This window comes from Antennarius striatus, chromosome 1, assembly GCF_040054535.1.
Source record: "Antennarius striatus isolate MH-2024 chromosome 1, ASM4005453v1, whole genome shotgun sequence".
Lineage (NCBI taxonomy): Eukaryota > Metazoa > Chordata > Actinopteri > Lophiiformes > Antennariidae > Antennarius > Antennarius striatus.
The window spans coordinates 5,767,809-5,790,728 of NC_090776.1; the positions used below are offsets into that span (position 1 = coordinate 5,767,809).

General features: G+C 46.0%; 1 protein-coding gene across 1 annotated transcript in view; it reads left to right on the top strand.

The window, feature by feature from the left end:
- si:ch211-186j3.6 (neural-cadherin) overlaps positions 1 to 22,920 on the top strand; it is a 593,489-nt gene that overhangs the window by 235,157 nt on the left and 335,412 nt on the right. The window contains exons 12-13 of the mRNA XM_068311636.1: positions 222 to 389; positions 11,300 to 11,549. Of these exons, the coding sequence (XP_068167737.1) occupies positions 222 to 389; positions 11,300 to 11,549 (418 nt within the window). The remainder of the gene's footprint in view (positions 1 to 221; positions 390 to 11,299; positions 11,550 to 22,920) is intronic.

Below are 22,920 nucleotides of genomic sequence, written 5' to 3' on the forward strand. Positions count from 1 at the left end.
AAAAAAAAGTCTGCACAATCAGTGCAACTATTTTTTGAGTGTCTTTGTTTATCAAAATATAGCCTATAGTCAGTTTGGACCTGCACAGAAGTACATTAAATGGATTATTTGAGTTTCAAAATGTTTATTACCTGCTAAATTTGCTATTGATCACTGGGTCAGTGTAATTGGAAATGTTAGAGCACACCATAAAATGACATCAAATGTTCTCTCTGCCACAGAGAACTTTCATCACCAGGGAAATAGTGGCTACAGACGGGGGCAACAGGAGCAGTTCAGTGGAGCTGTCAGTCACCATCACCAATGTGAAGAACCACCCTCCACAGTGGGAGAGAGACAGCTACAGTGTGGTTATACCTGAAAACGCTGTCCGAGACACAGCCATTGTGGTATGTTGGAACTTGTTGGAACAAAATGGTTTTGGCCTCCTAAAGGAAGAGGGAACTGTTCAGTACTGAAGTGGCAACACTTCAGTACTGCTAGTCATTCCCTCAGTCATATCATGGAGGTGCTATTGAGCAAAGTCCTTAAATATAACAAGGTATGTTGGCTAAACTTGAAGAGAAATGAACATGACAATTAGTCAAGTGAACAACTGCTCTACGGCCAAAACAACTCCTAAACATATCTGACTAGTTTGTACCACAACAAATTACCCTCAACCTATACATATTTTGTTTCACTTGATTTTCATTACTATGTAGACCTGAAGTACAGTAGTATATATATATATATATATATATATATATATATACTGTGTGATAGAAGTGTTTCAGCTAAAATGAAATGTGATAGAAGAGTTTCAGCTAAAATGAAAGGAAAGGTGTACAAAACTGTGGTGAGACCAGCGATGTTGTTTGGCCTAGAGACAGTGTCACTGAAGAAAAGACAGGAGACAGAGCTGGAGGTAGCAGAGATGAAGATGCTGAGGTTCTCTCTGGGAGTGACCAGGAAGTACATCAGAGGGACAGCACATGTTTGAAGTTTTGGAGATAAAGTCAGAGAGGCCAGACTGAGATGGTTTGGACATGTCCAGAGGAGAGACAGTGAATATATTGGTAGAAAGATGCTGAGTTTTGAACTGCCTGGCAGGAGGCCTAGAGGAAGACCGAAGAGGAGGTTTATGGATGTAATGAGGGAAGACATGAAGGTAGTTGGTGTGAGAGAAGAGGATTCAAAGGACAGGGCTAGATGGAGGAAATTGATTTGCTGTGGCAACCCCTGAAGGGGAAAGCCGAAAGGAAAAGAAGAAGATATATATATATATATATACATATATACATTATATATATATATATATATTATATATATATATATATATATATATATATATATATATATATATATATATATATGCCCAGACATGGCGGGCACTATCCAGTGAGGGTCCTTAGGCAAGACCCTTAATGCTATACGAGCCTACCTCAAACATGAGTGAACACAATAATGACAGAGTCATACCGGCTCGGACGTCGCCCGGGTTAACAAGGTCCGCGTCAGATGCTAGGGAACCAGGGCAATCTGATGAGAAATGGGCTACTGGAACAAGACACACATGGACAAGGGCGGAGAATACGGAGTTGTTGGAATGCTACTACACAAGTAATCCCAGAGAGAGGGGATATATGGGGCGGATGTGGGACCAATGGATGCTTCGAAACCCACAATCAAGGCTAACAAAGAAACAGCTGTTAGCCCAGTGTTCCAACATCCGTAACCGAAAACTGCTGTCACAACTAGAGATCGATGAAATACAACAACAATGCTACGGCAAGGGGGAGCCAGGACGCCAGGTCAGCGGGGGGATATCACCCCCCCCACAATCCGTGATTGGGTACCAAGCCCCAAGAGACATAGACAGCCTCAATACAAGAGCTGCTGACCTGCGAAGGAAGATCGTAACCCAAATGGAAACCTGGAGCCTCCAACAAATACCGAAGCTAAGTTGTCAAGTACCTTCAGAAGATCTGCTAGAAGATGTGAATGCTGCAATAAGAACCATCCCCACAGGGAACATAACTGAGACCAACAAGCTGATCCACAGTACAGCAACAGTAATCCTCGAGATGCTGGGATACAAGATCAACACAGGGCATAACAAACAATACCCTCCATGGAAGAGACGGTTAGAGGCCAAGATAAAGGTGACACGGAGAGAAGTCAGCCAGCTAGCCGAGCTACAGAAGGGGAACATGGTGAATAAAGGGGCACCCAGGAAATACAGCAAGCTCTCCATACCTGAAGCACTCGAAACTGCCAAACAGAGACTAACAGCTCTGGCTACCCGACTGAAGCGATACACCAAGGAGATTGAGGCCAGGAGAATAAACAAGACCTTCTCCACTCAACCAGCAAAGGTGTACTCTCAGTGGCAGGGAAATAGCATCCGGCCAGACCCACCAAGAGCTGAGGTGGAGAAATACTGGAAGGGCATATGGGAAAGAGTAGCATCACACAACACCGATGCCCAGTGGCTAGTGGACCTAAGGACTGACCACAGCTGCCTCCCAGAACAAGAACCAGTAACCATCTCAATGGCAGACATCCAAGAAAGAGTGTCAAAGATGAAGAGTTGGTCAGCACCGGGCCCCGATATGATCCATACATACTGGCTAAAGAAGCTGACAGCACTCCACGAGCGTCTAGCAGCACAGATGAACCAGCTGCTAAGGGATGGGACGCACCCAGAATGGTTGACTGAAGGCAGGACAGTCCTGATCATGAAAGACCCACAGAAGGAATCTACCCCATCCAACTACCGGCCAATAACCTGTCTCAGTACAACATGGAAGCTCCTGTCAGGCATCATGGCAGCTAAGATGAGTAGGCACATGGATCAATACATGAGTGGGACACAGAAAGGAGTTGGTAGTAACACCAGGGGAGCCAAGCACCAGCTACTGGTGGACAGAGCAGTACACAGAGACTGTAAGAATAGGCAGACCAACTTGTGCACCGCCTGGATTGACTACCAGAAAGCCTATGACTCAATGCCACACACGTGGATACTGGAATGTCTGTAACTGTATAAGATCAACAGGACACTAAGAGCCTTCATCAAGAACTCAATGGGGAAGTGGAAGACAACCCTGGAGACTAACTCCAAGCCAATTGCCCAAGTTAACATCAAGTGCGGCATATACCAAGGGGATGCACTATCACCACTGCTGTTCTGCATAGGCCTGAACCCCCTCAGTCACATCATCACAAAGAGTGGCTACGGATACCAATTCCGAAGCGGGACAACAATCAGCCATCTCCTCTACATGGATGACATCAAGCTGTATGCCAGGAATGAGCGAGAAATTGACTCACTGATCCACACCACCAGGATCTACAGCGACGACATAGGGATGTCATTCGGATTAGACAAATGTGGCCGGATGGTATCAAGAAGAGGCAAGATGATCAGAACTGAAGGGGTCAACCTACCAGGGGGCAGGATAGAAGACATCAAGGACAGCTACAAATACCTTGGAATCCCACAGGCTAATGGCAACCATGAGGAGGCCGCAAGGAAGTCATCCACAGCCAAATACCTCCAGAGAGTAAGGCAAGTCCTGAGAAGTCAGCTGAATGGCAAGAACAAGGTCCGAGCCATCAACATGTATGCACTGCCGGTCATCAGATACCCCGCTGGGATCATAAGCTGGCCAAAGGAGGAGATAGAAGCCACAGATATCAAGACTAGAAAGCTCCTCACCATGCATGGAGGGTTTCACCCCAAGTCCAGCATCCTGAGGCTGTACACTAAGCGGAAAGAGGGAGGCCGAGGACTAGTGAGCATCAGGGCCACTGTCCAGGATGAGACATCAAAAATCCAAGAGTACATCAGGAAGATGGCCCCAACAGATGAACTGCTCAGTGAATGCCTTAGACAGCAGAAACCTGAGGAGGAAGAGGAGGAGGAGGAGGAGACAACATGGAGGGACAAGCCCCTACACGGCATGTACCACCGTCAGATAGAGGAAGTGGCTGATATCAAGAAGACCTACCAATGGCTGAATAAAGCTGGACTGACAGACAGCACAGAGGCACTGATCATGGCAGCACAAGAACAGGCCCTAAGTACAAGAGCAATAGAGGCCAATATCTACCACAGTAGATCTGACCCAAGGTGCAGGCTATGTAAAGAAGCCCCAGAGTCAGTCCAGCATGTGGTAGCAGGGTGTAAGATGCTTGCCAGCTCAGCATACATGGAAAGGCACAACCAAGTAGCTGTGATAGTGTACAGGAACATCTGTACCCGGTATGGACTAGAAGTACCCAAATCCCAATGGGACATACCACCGAAGGTGGTTGAGAACGGCAAGGCTAAGATCCTGTGGGACTTCAGCTTCCAGACCGACAAACAGCTACTGGCTAACAAACCGGACATTGTGGTGATGGACAAAGAGCAGAAGAGAGCAGTGGTGATAGATGTGGCAATTCCAGCTGATGCCAACATCAGGAAGAAGGAACACGAAAAGATTGAGAAATATCAAGGGTTGAAAGAACAGCTGGAACAGATGTGGAAGGTTAAGGTTAATGTGGTCCCCGTGGTAGTAGGAGCACTTGGGGCAGTGACCCCCAAACTGGAAGAGTGGCTCCAGCAGATTCCTGGAACAACATCTGAAGCCTCAGTCCAGAAGAGCGCAGTCCTAGGAACAGCTAAGATACTGCGCAGAACCCTCAGACTCCCAGGCCTCTGGTAGAGGACCCGAGCTTGAGGATGACACACAGATACCACCCCACAAGGGTGAGAGGGACATTTATATATATATATATATATATATATATATATATATATATATATATATATATATGTATAATTTTTTTTGTTAGGGAGATTTACTGTCATCCAGTTCATATCTTCTACATGGTCTACCCTGTGGGCAGCTTCATCAATCACACCGGAAGTGCTGGTTTTTCTCTTCAAAATTAAAGCATTTGCTTCCTCTACACACTTCTTCAAATAACACACTATCATACAGCACAACAACACACCATAGTGACAATCGTCTCTTAGCATCTCAGACCGTCAGCCTTGGTACCTTGGATATTTTACTTTTTAGTTGGACAGTAAGGAGGGACAAACTGATCTATACTGGTTGGCAAGACAGAGAGACAGAGATGAGAAGGACGTGCAGCAGGTTAGGGTGATTAAGGATAGGGACGGAAGTCTATTGATAGGTGCCAGTAGTGTGATGGGAAGATGGAAAGAGTGCTTTGAAGAGTTGATGAACATAGAAAATAAGAAAGAACAAAGACTAGAAGAGGCGACTGTTGTGGACCAGGAAGTACCAAAGATTAGTCAGAATGAAGTGAGGAGGGCATTGAAGAGGATGAAGAGTGGAAAGGCAGTCGGTCTTGATGATATACCAGTCTTCTTCTTCTTTTCCTTTCGGCTTTTCCCTTCAGGGGTCGCCACAGTGAATCAATTGCCTTCATCTAAACCTGTCCTTTGCATCCTCTTCTCTCACACCAACTACCTTCATGTCCTCTTTCACTACATCCATAAACCTCCTCTTTGGTCTTCCTCTAGAGCTCCTGCCTGGCAGTTCAAAACTCAGCATCTTTCTACCAATATATCCACTATCTCTCCTCTGGACATGTCAAAACCGTCTCAGTCTGGCCTCTCTGACTTTATCTCCAAAACATCTAACATGTGCTGTCCCTCTGATGTACTCATTCCTGATCCAAAATCACTCTTCCACTTGGGTCCCTCTCATTCACACACATGTACTCTGTCTTACTGCGGCTAACCTTCATTCCTCTCCTTTCCAGGACAAATCTCCACCTCTCTAGCTTCTCCTCCAGCTCTTCCCTGCTCTGAACTGCAGATCACAATGTCATCTGCAAACATCATAGTCCATGGAGATTCCTGTCTAACCTCATCTATCAGCCGGTCCATCACCATAGCAAACAAGAAGGGGCTCAGAGCTGTTCCCTGATATAGTCCCACCTCCACCTTGAACTCCTCTTGAACACCTACAGCACACCTCACCACTGTCTTACAGTCCTCATACATGTCCTGCACCGCTCTAACATACTTCTCTGCCACTCCAGACTTCCTCATACAATATCACGGTTCCTCTCTGGGCAACCTGTCATAACCTTTCTCCAGATCTACAAAAACACAATGCAGCTCCGTTTTTACCTTCTCTGTACTTCTATATCAACATCCTCAAAGCAAATACTGCATCTGTAATAGTCTTTTTTGGCATGAAACCATACTGCTGCTCAGAAAATGTTCACTTCTTCCCATAGTCTAGCTTCCACTACTCTTTCCCATAATTTGGCCTAAAATGTAATAGGCTGTTGCCCGGTCCTCCAAAACGTTTTGTAGAACTTAATTCTACTTAATTCTTAATTAAAGTGAATAGAGTAAAACTAAATGCAACACAGAAAGTGGAAGCAATAAAGAGAAATGCAGTGAAGAGATCAAGAAGGTGGAGGATTTTAAGTACTTAGGGTCAACAGTCCAGAGCAATGGAGAGTGTGGAAAAGAGGTGAAGAAGCGTGTTAAGGCAGGATGGTACAGGTGGAGGAAAGTGTCAGGTGTGATGTGTGGTTGAAGAGTTTCAGGTAAAATGAAAGGAAAAGTGTACAAAACTGTGGTGAGACCAGCAATGTTGTTTGGTCTAGAGACAGTTCATTGAGGAAAAGACAGGAGACAGGATAGCCAGCGATAGCAGAGATGAAGATGCTGAGGTTCTCTTTGGGAGTGACCAGGATGGATCAGATCAGGAATGAGTACATCAGAGGGACAGCACATGTTACATGTTTTGGAGATAAAGTCAGAGAGGCCAGACTGAGATGGTTTGGACATGTCCAGAGGGGGGATAGTGAATATATTGGTAGAAGGATGCTGCGTTTTGAACTGCCGAGCAGGAGGCCTAGAGGAAGACCAAAGAGGAGGTTTATGGATGTAATGAGGGAGGACATGAAGGTAGTTGGTGTGAGAGAAGAGGATGCAAAGGACAGGGCTAGATGGAGGCAATTGATTCGTTGTGGCGACCTCTGAAGGGAAAAGCCGAAAGGAAAAAAAGATAATAATTACGAACATCGCTAAGAAATGTATTAACTGTGGCAAAAAACCTCATTGCATTGCACACTGTCTGCGGGACTGTCAGCACGTGGTTGCGGTGTGTTACATTACTGATGTAAGGCTCCAGTGCTCCTATCTCATGATGCCGAACAACAGAATTAATTCCAGTCCTCCTTTTGAACTTCTCCAACAACCCACACGATGCCTTAAACTCCTTAAACTTCCTTTTGTCTTAATAACGTGGCGATTGTAGATGCATTACGGCCATATTCTTTGGCGAGATCAACCAAACGCATCCCTTTTGTCATGCTTTTCTATTATCTCTTGCTTTGTTTGTATGGACAAAAAAACTCTTTTCATCGTCTTTTCTTTTCCTCTTTTCTCCATCACTTTCCTGGGGTCCATAGTGAATACGTACTCAAAAAGTTCTTATATTTGCGCAAAACTATCAGAACACCTCACAGGTCGAGTGCCGAATGCCGACACACTCGATAAGGACCATTCTAGCTCCACACAGAGGTGGAGTGGCATCTCTCTTAGCCAACTGGATGCCAGAAAAATAGGTAATAGCCAATAGCAGAGCAGCTATGAGAATGTTGCGTTCAGGAACCTGTGGGAGATTCGAGTATCAGCCGATACTGTGATTTTTACATAACGTATGTTGAAATTTCTTTCGTAAGTACAAGTAATATTTTCCTGCTGAGAAATTGCGTAAGGAGAAAATTTCTTAAGTAGAGACTTCATAAGTAGAGGTATCACTGTACTGAATGGAAGTGAATTCAGGATAAAGAAAACAAGACATAAAACCTTCGCTTTGTGTTGTAGGTTGAATGGATACATCTATGTTACCCATAGAGAAGTTGCATTTCATCCAACACGTTTTTTTTTATTTTAAATTTATTTATTTTTTAATAAATTGAGCTGCAAATTGTATCAGCTTTTGGTAAATTGTCCTTAATCAGATAAGACAGCAATCCCCACCCTTTTTTGCGCCACGGGCCGGTTTCATCTAAGACCATATTTTCACTGACCGGTCTTCATTTGCTCGTTAATTGTTAATGACGCAAGGACAGCTGTAGTCTAATTAAATCATCTGCAGTGGTTTATCTAAAATGTAGACATCAACAGACAATAAACAACGTTTTTTCCTAAACTGATAATCAACATCTCTGTAAACAAAAAATTGTAAGAAATAATTATATTAAAAACTTGATTAAAGTGACTGCACTGATGAGGTTTATTTTGAAATATAGCGACTTACAATCAGTGCATATAACTTAGGAGAAATACTGATGATTTCCAATAAAAGGGCAAACAAGTCAATCGAATAATAATAATTACAATAATGATAATTAGTGGTTGGGGACCGCTGTCTAGGGGTAACGGAAGATAATGACACCTGAAGTGTGTTCCAGACGTCCGGTCTACTCCACAGTTTGGTTTTCTTTACTGCAGAAAATCCTGCTTAACAAAGACAGGAGGTTGGAACTGGAAACAGGGTTTTCAATACTTTTTGGGCGTTCTCAGGATAATCTGCCCTGATTTTTAATCCAGAACACTGGAGTAGATGTGGACGCTTAATTTAGGCTGATAACCTGTCACGTGACCGAGACCTGTCACCTGAACAGACGCACTCATTCGTCTGTGCGTCATTCCGCACAGACGTCACTTTTCAAAATAAAACATCCTTAGACCTGTAATCAATAAAAAAAGAAAGTCAGACGTTCTGTGCCGCCCGGTATTTAATGTCCCGTGACCAGGTACCGGGTCGTGACCCAGTGATTGGGGACCACTGACGTATACGGATGTAAAAAAGAATCGGGTAATTTTTTAAAATAAAACATCTTCCAGACTCCGAAATAAATGAAACAGAAGTAATGTAAATTATGTTTTCCTTCTGTGTGGCCCGGTACAAAGTGACCGACGGACTGGTACCTGTCCGGGTTTGGGGACCTCTGAGTTAAAGGACCATGCAGAATGAAAAGTGAATTTTGCAGGATTTAATCAGTTGTCGGTTGTCTCAAGGCACAAGTATTTTACCATTCAGTGTTGCAGGCTGTAAACTCTTTTTTTTTCTAAACATTTTTTTTACTATTTATAATGCACAGTTACAGTAAAGCTGAGCAACAGCTGGCCTTGTTTTCAGTCTTGAGCATTGTTTTCTTTCAGCTCCAAAAAATAGATAATTGGAAACTTGCTGTGAGTTTATGTTTTATTTTCTTTCATGTTTCATGTTCATGTTTCTGTTACATTAGAAATAATGACAACATTTTCACAATAAGACAAGTTATTGCTCGGGCAGCACGGTGGCACAGTGGGTAGCGCCGTCGCCGCACAGCACAGGGTTCCGAGTTCGAGTCCTGCTCTCTGTGGAGTTTGCATGTTATCCCTGTATCTGTCTAGATTTTGTTCAGATTCTCTGGCTTCCTCACACCTCAGAAAACACATACTTCAGGTGAATATCCCAGCTTCAAATTGCCTGTAGGAGTGAGCGTGTACATGAATGGTTGTTTGTCTCTGTGATGCTGTGGCATTGCACCCTGAGTGTCCCCTGCCTCACGCCCGCTGCCAGCTGGGATAGGCTCCAGCACCCCGTAACCCACAATGACGGAAGAAGAATGGATGGATGGGTAGATGGAAGTTATTGCTCATAATTTCTTGAATAGCTGTACACCCCAAAGCTTACACATGCCCGCTGTGTTCATATAAATGTATAGGTGTATATATATAGCCCACAAATTTAAGTTTACTTTTTTGGGCGGTGGCGCAGTTGTTAGCGCTGCCGCCTCACAACACGGCGGACCCGGGTTCGAGTCCCGCTCTGTGCGGAGTTCGCATGCTCTCCCCGTGTCTGTGTGGGTTCTCTCCTGGTTCTCCGGCTTCCTCCCACCTCCAAAAGCATGCGCTTGAGGTTGATTGGCCGGTCCCAAATTGACCGTAGGAGTGAGTGTGTGTGTGAATGATTGTTTGTTTCTCTGTGGCTCCGCGGTACACTGGCGTTGTGCCCGGAGTGTCCCCCGCCTCACGCTCTGAGACTGCCGGGATAGGCACCGGCTCCCCCGTGACCTGCGTTAGCGGATTAAGCGGGTTGGAAGATAACAAAGTTTACTTTCATGCAAAATGAGGAAATAAGTACTGTTTCAGGTACAGGTGGAGAAAGCTGATTAATTAGTTGTAGCCCAAGGAAATTCAATTAGGTCAGTGTCTGATGCTACTTATCCTCTTCTGTTATGGAGCACAAGAGTTCAGAGTTGTGCACACAGGGATGCTGTACAGTTCCAATCAACATCAACAACAAAAAAAATAAAATACTCTCACCAACAATGACTTGGTGAGAGTACTCAAACAAAATTTTATCTTACATATTATGATGTCAGCAGCCTCAGTGCCAGGGAAGCAGACGGCGATAATCAGTCCTCCTTGCTGTGATGCACGTCCAAGGTTCACAATTCCTCTCTTCTCTGATTGAAACAACATAGTTAAACCTGTCATTAATTTTAGGTTAAAAATAATTTTCTCTTCCAGTTACAGAATACAAATGTCAACCCTTTATAATGAGCTCTACATTTTTGATGCACCTTGATAATAGGGACAACTGTTTATCCTTTTGATGCATAGTTATGATTCTTTGTTATGCCAGTTAACGTTAGGAATGTTATGTTGTCACCTGTGCTCTCTTAGTCTGATCACTTCAATTTCCACTTAATTCAAGGAACGGTTGGAGTCCCTGTGCAGTCAGGTACAACAAGGGTTGTACTTGACTACCTGTGGTATTTCCAGACTGGTGTTTGTTGTATAGGAAATGTTTGTACCAAAATTGATCTCTTCATTTCAATTGGTGTATCCCCAATTGGAATTTAATACACCAAATATCCATGCAATTTTAACATTGTTATTGATACATTCACAAGAAGGTGGTGGGGTGTCAAAAGGCACATGAGACATGAGGATTTTTTTTTTACTGAATTTTTTTTGTCTGTTGAAAATGGGACAATTATGTACAAATTTAAATGATAATAGATGAAAGTATCATGCTGTATCATTCATCTTCTTCTTTTCCCTTTGGCTTTTCCCTTCAGGGATTGCCACAGCGAATCAATTGCCTCCATCAAACCCTGTCCTCTGCATCCTCTGTATTCTGTATCATTAATGCTGAGCATAAGTAGGCCTTTACATACCTGTATTCACAACATGTGACTACTAAGGGACTTGCACCTTTACAGGATAAAATATCTGAATAATGTTTCACTAACTCTGTGTTCCAAACAGACCATCAAAGCCACATCCCCTCTTGGAGATCCCAGGGTGACTTACAACTTGGAGGATGGCATGGTCCCAGAAACAAACATGCCCGTGCGTTTCTACTTGACCCCAAACCGAGAGGATGGTTCTGCCTCCATCTTGGTTGCAGAACCTTTAGACTATGAGACCACTAAAAACTTTATGCTCCGGGTTCGGGCGCAGAACGTTGCCCCAGTACCATTGGCAGCATTCACCATGGTCTCTGTCAATGTCACAGGTAAGGCTATTTTAATTTATAACCTGTAATTATCATAGTTATACTTTTTTCCCCTTTTTGTGTTTTATTTGGTTGTTGGTTGTTTTTTTGCTGTATTGAATGAATATCAAATTATCCTGTCAAGTACAGTAGTACCTTGAGATATGAGTTCCATGACATGAAATGGAGAGATAAGTCAATCTGCTCGTATTTCAAACAAAGTTTCCCTATTTAACATAAATAACTATATATATATATATATATATATATATATACTGTATATATATATGCTTTTTAAATCATTGCGCAGGAAGCAGTCGTGCTGTACGTAGCCACCGTGCCATCACTGATCACAACCCACCTGAAGCTTCCGAGCAGATTACTTCAACCAGAGTCTTGTTATACAATCTTAAATTTCGGCCACCTCTCTTTCCAAAAATTTCAGAACCATTTAAACTGTGCTTTAAGCTATTTTGAAAGAATACTTGATGTGCAGCCGTTCCTCACCTGATCAGGGGATTCTTATCCTTTGTCCTTAATAAGAACCGCTCTATTTCCCAAACCCCCTTTGGGAAATATATTATATATTATATATATCCATCCATCCATCCATTCTCTTCCGCTTATCCGGGGTCGGGTCGCGGGGGCAGCAGCTTAAGCAGGGAAGCCCAGGCTTCCCTCTCCCTAGCCACTTGGTCCAGCTCCTCCGGGAGAATCCCAAGGCGTTCCCAGGCCAGCCGGGAGACATAGTCTCTCCAGCGTGTCCTGGGTCGTCCCCGGGGCCTCCTCCTGATAGGACGTGGCCGGAACACCTCACCAGGGAGGCGACCAGGAGGCATCCTGACCAGATGCACGAGCCACCTCATCTGGCTCCTCTCGATGCAGAGGAGCAGCGGCTCGACTCTGAGTCCTTCTCGGATGACTGAACTTCTCCCCCTATTTCTAAGGGAGAGCCCGGACACCCTGCGGAGGAAACTCCTTTCGGCCACTTGTATCCGGGATCTCGTTCTTTCGGTCACGACCCATAGCTCGTGACCATAGGTGAGGGCAGGAACGTAGATCGACCGGTAAATCGAGAGCTTTGCCTTTCGGCTCAGCTCCTTCTTCACCACGACGGACCGATACAGAGTCCACATCACTGCAGACGCTGCACCCATCCGCCTGTCGATCTCCCGTTCCATTGTACCCTCACTCGTGAACGAGACCCCAAGATACTTGAACTCCTCCACTTGGGGCAGAATCCCATCCCCAACCTGAAGAGGGCACTCCCCCTTTTCCGACTGAGGACCATGGTCTCAGATTTGGAGGTGCTGATTCTCATCCCAACCACTTCACACTCGGCTGCGAACCGCTCCAGTGAGAGTTCGAGATCACGGCTTGATGAAGCCAACAGCACCACGTCATCTGCAAAAAGCAGAGACGCAATACTAAGGCCACCAAACCGGACACCCTCAACGCCTTGGCTGCGCCTAGAAATTCTGTCCATAAAAGTTATGAACAGAATTGGTGACAAAGGGCAGCCTTGGCGGAGTCCAACCCTCACTAGAAACAAATCCGACTTACTGCCGGCAATGCGGACCAAACTCTGACATTGGTCGTACAGCCCTTATCAAGGGGTCCGGTACCCCATACTCCCGAAGCACCCCCCACAGAACCCCCCGAGGAACACGGTCGAACGCCTTCTCCAAGTCCACAAAACACATGTAGACTGGTTGGGCGAACTCCCATGCCCCCTCAAGGACCCTGCGGAGGGTGTAGAGCTGGTCCACTGTTCCACGGCCAGGACGAAAACCACACTGCTCCTCCTGAATCAGAGATTCGACTTCCCGACGGACCCTCCTCTCCAGAACCCCTGAATAGACATTGCCAGGGAGGCTGAGGAGTGTGATGCCTCTGTATTTGGAGCATACCCTCCTGTCCCCCTTCTTAAAAAGGGGGAACCACCACCCCAGTCTGCCAATCCAGAGGTACTGTCCCCGATATCCATGCAATGTTGCAGAGGTGTGTCAACCAGGACAGCCCCACAACATGCAGAGCCTTTAGGAACTCCGGGCGGATCTCATCCACCCCCGGGGCCCTGCCACCGAGGAGCTTTTTAACTACCTCGGTGACCTCAACCCCAGAGATAGGAGAGCCCGCCTCAGAGAACCTCAAGTGTGTCTGAGGGATTGAGGAGGTCTTCAAAGTATTCTCCCCACCGAGTCACAACGTCCCGAGTTGACATCAGCAGTGCCCCATCTCCAGTTGACGTCAGCAGTGCCCCATCTCCACTATATACAGTGTGGATGCTATACTGCTTCCCCCTCCTGAGACGCCTGATTTTGGACCAGAATTTCTTCGAAGCTGTCTTGAAGTCGTCCTCCAAGGCCTCACCGAACTCCTCCCACGCCCGGGTTTTTGCCTCAGCAACCACCAAAGCTGCATTCCGCTTGGCAAGCAAGTACCTATCAGCTGCTTCAGGAGTCCCACAGGCCAAAAAGGTCTGATAGGACTCCTTCTTCAGCTTGACGGCATCCCTTACCGCTGATGTCCACAAACGGGTTCTGTGGTTGCCACCACGAAAGGCACCGACCACCTTACAGCTGCAGCTGCGGTTGGCCGCCTCGACAATGGAGGCGCGGAACATGGTCCACTCAGACTCAATGTCCCCCGCCTCCCCCGGAACGTGACTGAATTTCTGCCGGAGGTGGGAGTTGAAACTCTATCTGACAGGGGATTCCACCAGGTGTTCCCAGCAGACCCTCACAATACGTTTGGGTCTGCCAGGTCGGCCCGGCATTTTCCCCCCCATCAGAGCCAACACACCACCAGGTGGTGATCGGTTGACAGCTCCGCCCCTCTTTTCACCCGAGTGTCCAAGATATGCGGCCGCAAGTCCGATGACACGACCACAAAGTCAATCATTGAACTGCGGCCTAGGGTGTCCTGGTGCCAAGTGCACATACATGAACATGAACATGGTGTTCGTTATGGACAGTCCGTGACAAGCACAGAAGTCCAATAACTGAACACCACTCGGGTTCTGATCGGGGGGGGGGGGGGGGGGGTTCCTCCCAATCACACCCTTCCAGGTCTCACTGTCATTGCCCACGTGAGCATTGAAGTCCCCCAGCAGAACAATGGAGTCCCCAGTGGGAGCACTCTCCAGCACCCCCTCGAAGGACTCCAAAAAGGGTGGGTACTCTGAACTGCTGTTTGGTGCATACGCACAAACAACAGTCAGGACCCGGCCCCCCACCCGAAGGCAGGCCCGGCCACCAGGCGCTCTCCTTCGAGCCCCACCTCCAGGCCTGGCTCCAGAGGGGGGCCCTGGTGACCTGCATCCGGGCAATGCAAAATGTGTTCCAATGTTTTTAATCATCATGTGGGGTCTTATATATATATATATACTGGCAGTTCAAGAACTCAATGGGGAAGTGGAAGACAACCCTGGAGACTAACTACAAGCCAATTGCCCAAGTTAACATCAAGTGCGGCATATACCAAGGGGATGCACTATCACCACTGCTGTTCTGCATAGGCCTGAACCCCCTCAGTCACATCATCACAAAGAGTGGCTACGGATACCAATTCCGAAGCGGGACAACAACAGCCATCTCCTCTACATGGATGACATCAAGCTGAATGCCAGGAATGAGCGAGAAATTGACTCACTGATCCACACCACCAGGATCTACAGTGACGACATAGGGATGTCATTTGGATTAGACAAATGTGGCTGGATGATATCAAGAATAGGCAAGATGATCAGAACTGAAGGGGTTGACCTACCAGGGAGCAGGATAGAAGACATCAAGGACAGCTACAAATACCTTGGAATCCCACAGGCTAATGGCAATCATGAGGAGGTCGCAAGGAAGTCATCCACAGGCCAAATACCTCCAGAGAGTAAGGCAAGTCCTGAGAAGTCAGCTGAATGGCAAGAACAAGGTCCGAGCCATCAAAATGTATGCACTGCCGGTCATCAGATACCCCGCTGGGATCATAAGCTGGCCAAAGGAGGAGATAGTAGCCACAGATATCAAGACTAGAAAGCTCCTCACCATGCATGGAGGGTTTCACCCCAAGTCCAGCACCCTGAGGCTGTACACTAAGCGGAAAGAGGGAGGCCGAGGACTAGTGAGCATCAGGGCCACTGTCCAGGATGAGACATCAAAAATCCAAGAGTACATCAGGAAGATGGCCCCAACAGATGAACTGCTCAGTGAATGCCTTAGACAGCAGAAACCTGAGGAGGAAGAGGAGGAGGAGGAGGAGACAACATGGAGGGACAAGCCCCTACACGGCATGTACCACCGTCAGATAGAGGAAGTGGCTGATATCAAGAAGACCTACCAATGGCTGAATAAAGCTGGACTGACAGACAGCACAGAGGCACTGATCATGGCAGCACAAGAACAGGCCCTAAGTACAAGGGCAATAGAGGCCAATATCTACCACAGTAGATCTGACCCAAGGTGCAGGCTATGTAAAGAAGCCCCAGAGTCAGTCCAGCATGTGGTAGCAGGGTGTAAGATGCTCGCCAGCTCAGCATACATGGAAAGGCACAACCAAGTAGCTGTGATAGTGTACAGGAACATCTGTACCCGGTATGGACTAGAAGTACCCAAATCCCAATGGGACATACCACCAAAGGTGGTTGAGAACGGCAAGGCTAAGATCCTGTGGGACTTCAGCTTCCAGACCGACAAACAGCTACTGGCTAACAAACCGGACATTGTGGTGATGGACAAAGAGCAGAAGAGAGCAGTGGTGATAGATGTGGCGATTCCAGCTGATGCCAACATCAGGAAGAAGGAACACGAAAAGATTGAGAAATATCAAGGGTTGAAAGAACAGCTGGAACAGATGTGGAAGGTTAAGGTTAATGTGGTCCCCGTGGTAGTAGGAGCACTTGGGGCAGTGACCCCCAAACTGGAAGAGTGGCTCCAGCAGATTCCTGGAACAACATCTGAAGCCTCAGTCCAGAAGAGCGCAGTCCTAGGAACAGCTAAGATACTGCGCAGAACCCTCAGACTCCCAGGTCTCTGGTAGAGGACCCGAGCTTGAGGATGACACACAGATACCACCCTGAAAGGGTGAGAGGGACTTTTTTTTAATTTATATATATGTCAACCAATAGAAATTAGTATTTGTCCTATAGATAATTATATATATGCAAGTTACATAAACAATGATAAGGTATGAAAGGAAACACAAAAGTCAAAAGCTCAAGAGCTACGGCTTAACTTGTTTGAGAAGAAGAAGTATACTTTATTGATCCCTCAGGGGGAAATTACAAAGTCACTCGGTTAGTTTGACAAGTATACAGGGCCCCTGAAAAACACAAGCACACAAGGGGGCCTGTAAGCATGCAGTTACTACAATCACATCACTACACACATCAGGGAGACAGAGTTACGGGCAGCGTCTTCGGAACACACCCCAATTTGAGCGGCTTGTAGGGCAATGCACCTTGCTCAAGGGCGCCTCGGCAGTGGCTGGGAGGTGAGCTGTCAGCTCACACTCCTGGTGGCATCATGGTGGGAGCGGGACTCGATCCGCCGATGGCTGGGGCGATCTGTCTATGAGGCATCTGCTCTACCGCTGAGCCACTGCCGCCCCTGTTTGTTATACCTTAGTCTTTTATTAAGTATACTCTTTGTAGTATGTTATTTGTGGTGCAATTTGTGGCCCTGTATTGTCTTGTGTATTCTGTAACTCTTGCTGTCTTTCTTGACCAGGACTCCCTGAAAAAATCCTTATTCTTAACCCTTTTCTTTAAGAAATAGATCAGGCATCAGTCAGCATACTGATTTTAAACAGTGGTTTTCATCAAGTCTAGAAGATGCACATATGCTGTCGTGACTTGACGTCTATGCATAAGTTACAACAGCAAACACATTTTTCACATTGTTTTTTTTTCACATTGTTTTCACAAAACAACATTTCAGAAGGTTAAATAATTTAATTACTAAAATATAACAGTATTCAGCATCTACATTTGACAAATGCATTTTTTTTTTTTTGGTTATTTTTGCCGTCGCAGCTATAGTGAATCCAGTGACCTTCACGGCAAGTCTCTGGGGTCCAGGGATTGCAGGGAAGGGGATGTGATTTGTAAATTCCATCCATTCATCCTCTCTATCTTAGGGGTATTTTCTCATGATCGCGGCACTCTTTTTCCCAAGCTAAAGTGTCACATACGCACTGCGATTGTGAGCTGCATTAAATTTTTAACTCCCAACATTTTGCTATTATCTCACTCCTGTGCTCTTCTCAAATCTTTCCCTCTCCTTTCGACTATCCCCTTTAGAGTTCGCCACAGCAACTGAGTTGCCTCCTTCTAACCATGTCTTCTGCATCCTCTTCTCTCACACCAACTACCTTCATGTCCTCTTCACTACATCCATAAACCTCCTCTTTGGTCTTCCTCTAGGCCTCCTGCCTCACAGTTCAAAACTCATCATTATTCTACCAATATATTCACGATCTTTCTTTTGGACATGTCCAAACCATCTCAGTCTGGCCTCTCTGACTTTCTCTCCAAAACATCTAACTTGTGCTGTCCCTCTGATGTACTCATTCCTGATCCTATCCATCCTGGTGACTCCCAAGGAGAACCTCAGCATCTTCATCTCTGCTACCTCCAGCTCTGTCTCCTGTCTTTTCCTCAGTGACACTGTCTGTAGGCTAAACAACATTGCTGGTCTCACCACAGTTTTGTACACCTTTCCTTTCATTTTAGCTGAAACTCTTCTATCACACATCACACCTAACACTTTCCTCCACCTGTACCATCTTGCCTGTACACGCTTCTTCACCTCTTTTCCAAACTATCCATTGCTCTGGACTGTTGATCCTAATTACTTAAAATCCTCCACTTTCTTGATCTATTTTAGCTGTAACCTCACACTTCCATTTGGGTCCCTCTCATTCACACTCATGTACTATGTCTTACTGTGGCTAACCTTCATTCCTCAATATCATAGTCCATGGATAATCCTGTCTAACCTTGCCTGTCCATCACAACAGCGAACAAAAAGGGGCTCAGAGCTTACCCTGATGCAGTCCCACCTCCACCTTGAACCATTCTGTCACCAACAGCACACCTCAGCACTGTCTTACAGTCCTCATACATGTCCTGCACCACTCTCACATACCTCTCTGCCACTCCAGACTTCCTTATACAATAACACAGCTCTACCGATCTACAAAAACACAATGCAGCTCCCTCTGGCCTTCTCTGTACTTCTCTATTAATGTCCTCAAAGCAAATACTGCATATATAGTACTGTTTTGGCACGAAACCATACTTTTGCTCACAAATGCTCACTTCTGCCCTTACTCTATTTTCAACTACTCCTTTCCATAATTTCATGGCTCATCAGCTTTATTCCTCTGTATTTGCCACAATTCTGCACATCTCCCTTGTTCTTAAAAATGGGCACCAGAAAACTTCTCCATTTCGCAGGCATCTGGTCACTATCTAAGATCCTGTTGAACAGCCCAGTCAGAAACTGTACTGCCTCCTCATCACTCCTGTTTCCTGTACCAACATGTCCATTGAAGTCTGGACCAATGACAACTCTCTCACTTATAGGTGTGCTCTGCATCACTTCATCAAAGTCCCACCAGAATTTCTCCTTCTCCTCCAGCTCACATCCTACCTGTGAAGCCTACCCACTAACAACATTGAACATCATACCTTTGATAGCATTTAATAGCATCCGGTCAGACCCACCAAGAGCTGAGGTAGAGAAATACTGGAATGGGCATACGGGAAAGAGAAGCATCACACAACACCGATGCCCAGTGGCTAATGGACCTGAGGACTGACCACAGCTGCCTCCCAGAACAAGAACCAGTAACCATCTCAATGACAGACATCCAAAAAAGAGTGTTAAAGATGAAGAGTTGGCCAGCACCGGGCCCCAATATGATCCATACATACTGGCTAAAGAAGCTGACAGTACTCCATGAGCGTCTAGCAGCACATATGAACTCATCCAGAATGGTTGACTGAAGGCATGACAGTCCTGATCATGAAAGACCCACAGAAAGGATCTACCCCATCCAACTATTGGCCAATGAGCTGTCTCTGTACAACATGGAAGCGCATGTCAGGCATCATGAGTAGGCACATGGATCAATATATGAGCGAGGCAAAGAAATGAGTTGGTAGTAACACCAGGGGAGCCAAGCACCAGCTACTGGTGGACAGAGCAGTACACAGAGACTGGCAGAGCAACTTGTGCACTGCCTGGATAGACTACCAGAAAGGCACGATTCAATGTCACACACGTGGATACTGGAATGTCTGGAACTGTATAAGATCAACAGGACACTAAGAGCCTTCATCAAGAACTCAATGGGAATGTGGAAGACAACCGTGGAGACTAACTCCAAGTCAATTGCCCAAGTTAACATTAAGTGAAGCATATGCCAAGGGTATGCACTATCACCGTTGCTGTTTTGCATAGGCCTGAATCCCCTCAGTCACATCATCACAAAGAGTGGCTACAGATACCAATTCCAAAGTGGGACAACAATCAGCCATCTCTACTACATGGATGACATCAAGCTGAATGCCAGGAATGAGCGAGAAATTGACTCACTGATCCACACCACCAGGATCTACAGTGACGACATAGGGATGTCATTTGGATTAGACAAATGTGGCTGGATGATATCAAGAATAGGCAAGATGATCAGAACTGAAGGGGTTGACCTACCAGGGAGCAGGATAGAAGACATCAAGGACAGCTACAAATACCTTGGAATCCCACAGGCTAATGGCAATCATGAGGAGGTCGCAAGGAAGTCATCCACAGGCCAAATACCTCCAGAGAGTAAGGCAAGTCCTGAGAAGTCAGCTGAATGGCAAGTACAAAGTCCGAGCCATCAACACATATGCACTGCCAGTCATCAGATACCCTGCTGGGATCATAAGCTGACCAAAGGAGGAGATAGAAGCCACAGATATTAAGACTAGAAAGCTCCTCACCATGCATGGAGGATTTCACCCCAAGTCCAGCACCCTGAGGCTGCACAGTAAGTGGAAAGAGGGAGGCCAAGGACTAGTGAGTATCAGGGCCACTGTCCAGGATGAAACATTAAAGATCCAAGAGTACATCAGGAAGATGGCCCCAACAGATGAACTGCTCAGTGAATGCCTTAGACAGCAGAAACCTGAGGAGGAAGATGAGGAGGAAGAGACAACATGGAGGGACAAGCCCCTACAAGGCATGTACCACCATCAGATAGAGAAAGTGGCTGATATCAAGAAGACCTACCAATGGCTGAATAAAGCTGGACTGACAGACAGCACAGAGGCACTGATCATGGCAGCACAAGAACAGGCCCTAAGTACAAGAGCAATTGAGGCCAATATCTACCACATTAGATCTGACCACACTCTCCTCTGTCGCGTCCATCTCTGTTGTCAGTCACCCTGCTTTTGACTAGTGGCGCAGGTACGAAGTGAAGTGCCACTGCAGCCTGCAGGTCCCTGAATGGGCCAAATTTAAGTTGCTTGTGCATTGACTTGCCACTCATGGTTGTGTTCATTTTTATATTGCGTTAATTTGCAGCGTAATTAATTAATCTAATGAACGCGTTAACTGACAGCCCATATATACGTGTATATACAGCATATACTGCTCACATAAATGAAAGAAACACTTAAAAGAAACACATTAGATCCATCAGATCTCAATATGAAGTTGGAAATAATAACATAGAAATAACAACAGGGCAATGTCTTAGGAACAAAAAGATGCCAGTTTTTTTAATGGAAATAAAAGTTTTCAGCCAACAGAAGGCTTATTTGTGTAGACACCCTAAATCAGAGTGAAATGAAGATGTGGCAGGCTAGTCTATTTTTTCAACAACTTAATTTCTGCAACTCAAAATGTTTTTGAGTGTCTTGTGTGGCCCCCACGAGCTTGTATGCATGCTTGACAATGTCGTGGCATGCTCCTAATGAGACGACAGATGGTGTTTTGTGGAATTTCCTCCCAGATCTGTGTGAGGGCATCCCTGAGCTGTTTTACAGTCTGAGGAGCAACCTGGTGGCACCTTATGGACCTAAACATAATGTCCCACAGATGTTCTACTGGGTTTAAGTCAAGGGATCGTGAAGGCCATTCAATTGTTTCAATTCCTTCATCCTCCAGGTACTGCCTGCATACTCTTGCCACATGAGGCCGGGCATTGGCGGGCATTAGCAGGAAACCAGGACCTACTGCACCAGCGTAGGGTCTGACAATGGATTAAAGGATGTCATCTCGATACCTTATGGCAGTCAGAGCACCATTTCCTAGGCAGGAGAGGTTTGTGCATCCCTCCATGGATAATCCTCTCCAGACCATCACTGACCCACCACCAAACCTGTCATGTTGAGTGACGTTGCAGCATAACGTTCCCCTAGTCTTCTCCAGACTCTTTCACGTCTATCGCAGGTGCTCAGGGTTAACCTGCCCTTGTCTGCGAAAAGTACAGGGCGCCCGTGGCGGACTTGCCAAGTCTGGTGTTCTTGAGCATATGCCAGTCGAGCTCCACGGTGCTGGGCAGTGAGCACAGGGCCCACTACAGCACGTCGGACCCTCAGGCCACCTTCATGGAGCCTGTTCCTGTTTGGGTAGAGACAGTCACACCAGTGGCCCTCTGGAGGTCATTCTGTAGGGTATGAGCAGGGCTCAGCCTGTTCAGCCTTGCACAAAGAAGCAGGTATCGGTCCTGCTGATGGGTTGAAGACCTTCTACGGCCCTGTCCAGCTCTCTGAGAATAACCTGAAAGTCTCCTGAAACTCTTCCATGTTCTGGAGATAGTGCTGGGAGACACATTAAGCCTTCTTGCTGCAGTACGTGTGGATGTGCCATCCTGGAGAAGTTGGACAACCTGTGCAACGTCTGTAGGGTTAATGAATTGCCTCATACTGCCAGTAGAAATAATCACTCAAGCCAAAACCAGCACAAGTGGAAAACCAGCACAAAAAGATCAAGAGGGAGAAACTTGAGATAACCTCCACATGTAAAACCAGTCCTGTTTTGAAGGTTTTCCGATTGTTGCCACTGTAGTGCACCTGTTGTTAATTCCATGAACACCAATACAGCTGAAAGTGTTTAACAATGCACTCAGCTACTTAACCAACCAGAAAATTATCAGACAAGTTTAACTGATTTCATGCCAGGCTCAGTTAATAAAAAAAAGTTCCTTTAATTTTTGTGAGCAGTGGATAAACATTCCAGAAGAATGTTTATCCACCTTTCAAGATAATTTTTTACCCTGTTCGGACCTGATATCTTTTCGAAGTGACCCTCTAAGTTTTTTGAGCAGTATACAGCATATATTCAATATATTCATTCATCGTGGGTCAAGAGGTGCTGGAGCTTATCCCAGTATTTGGTAT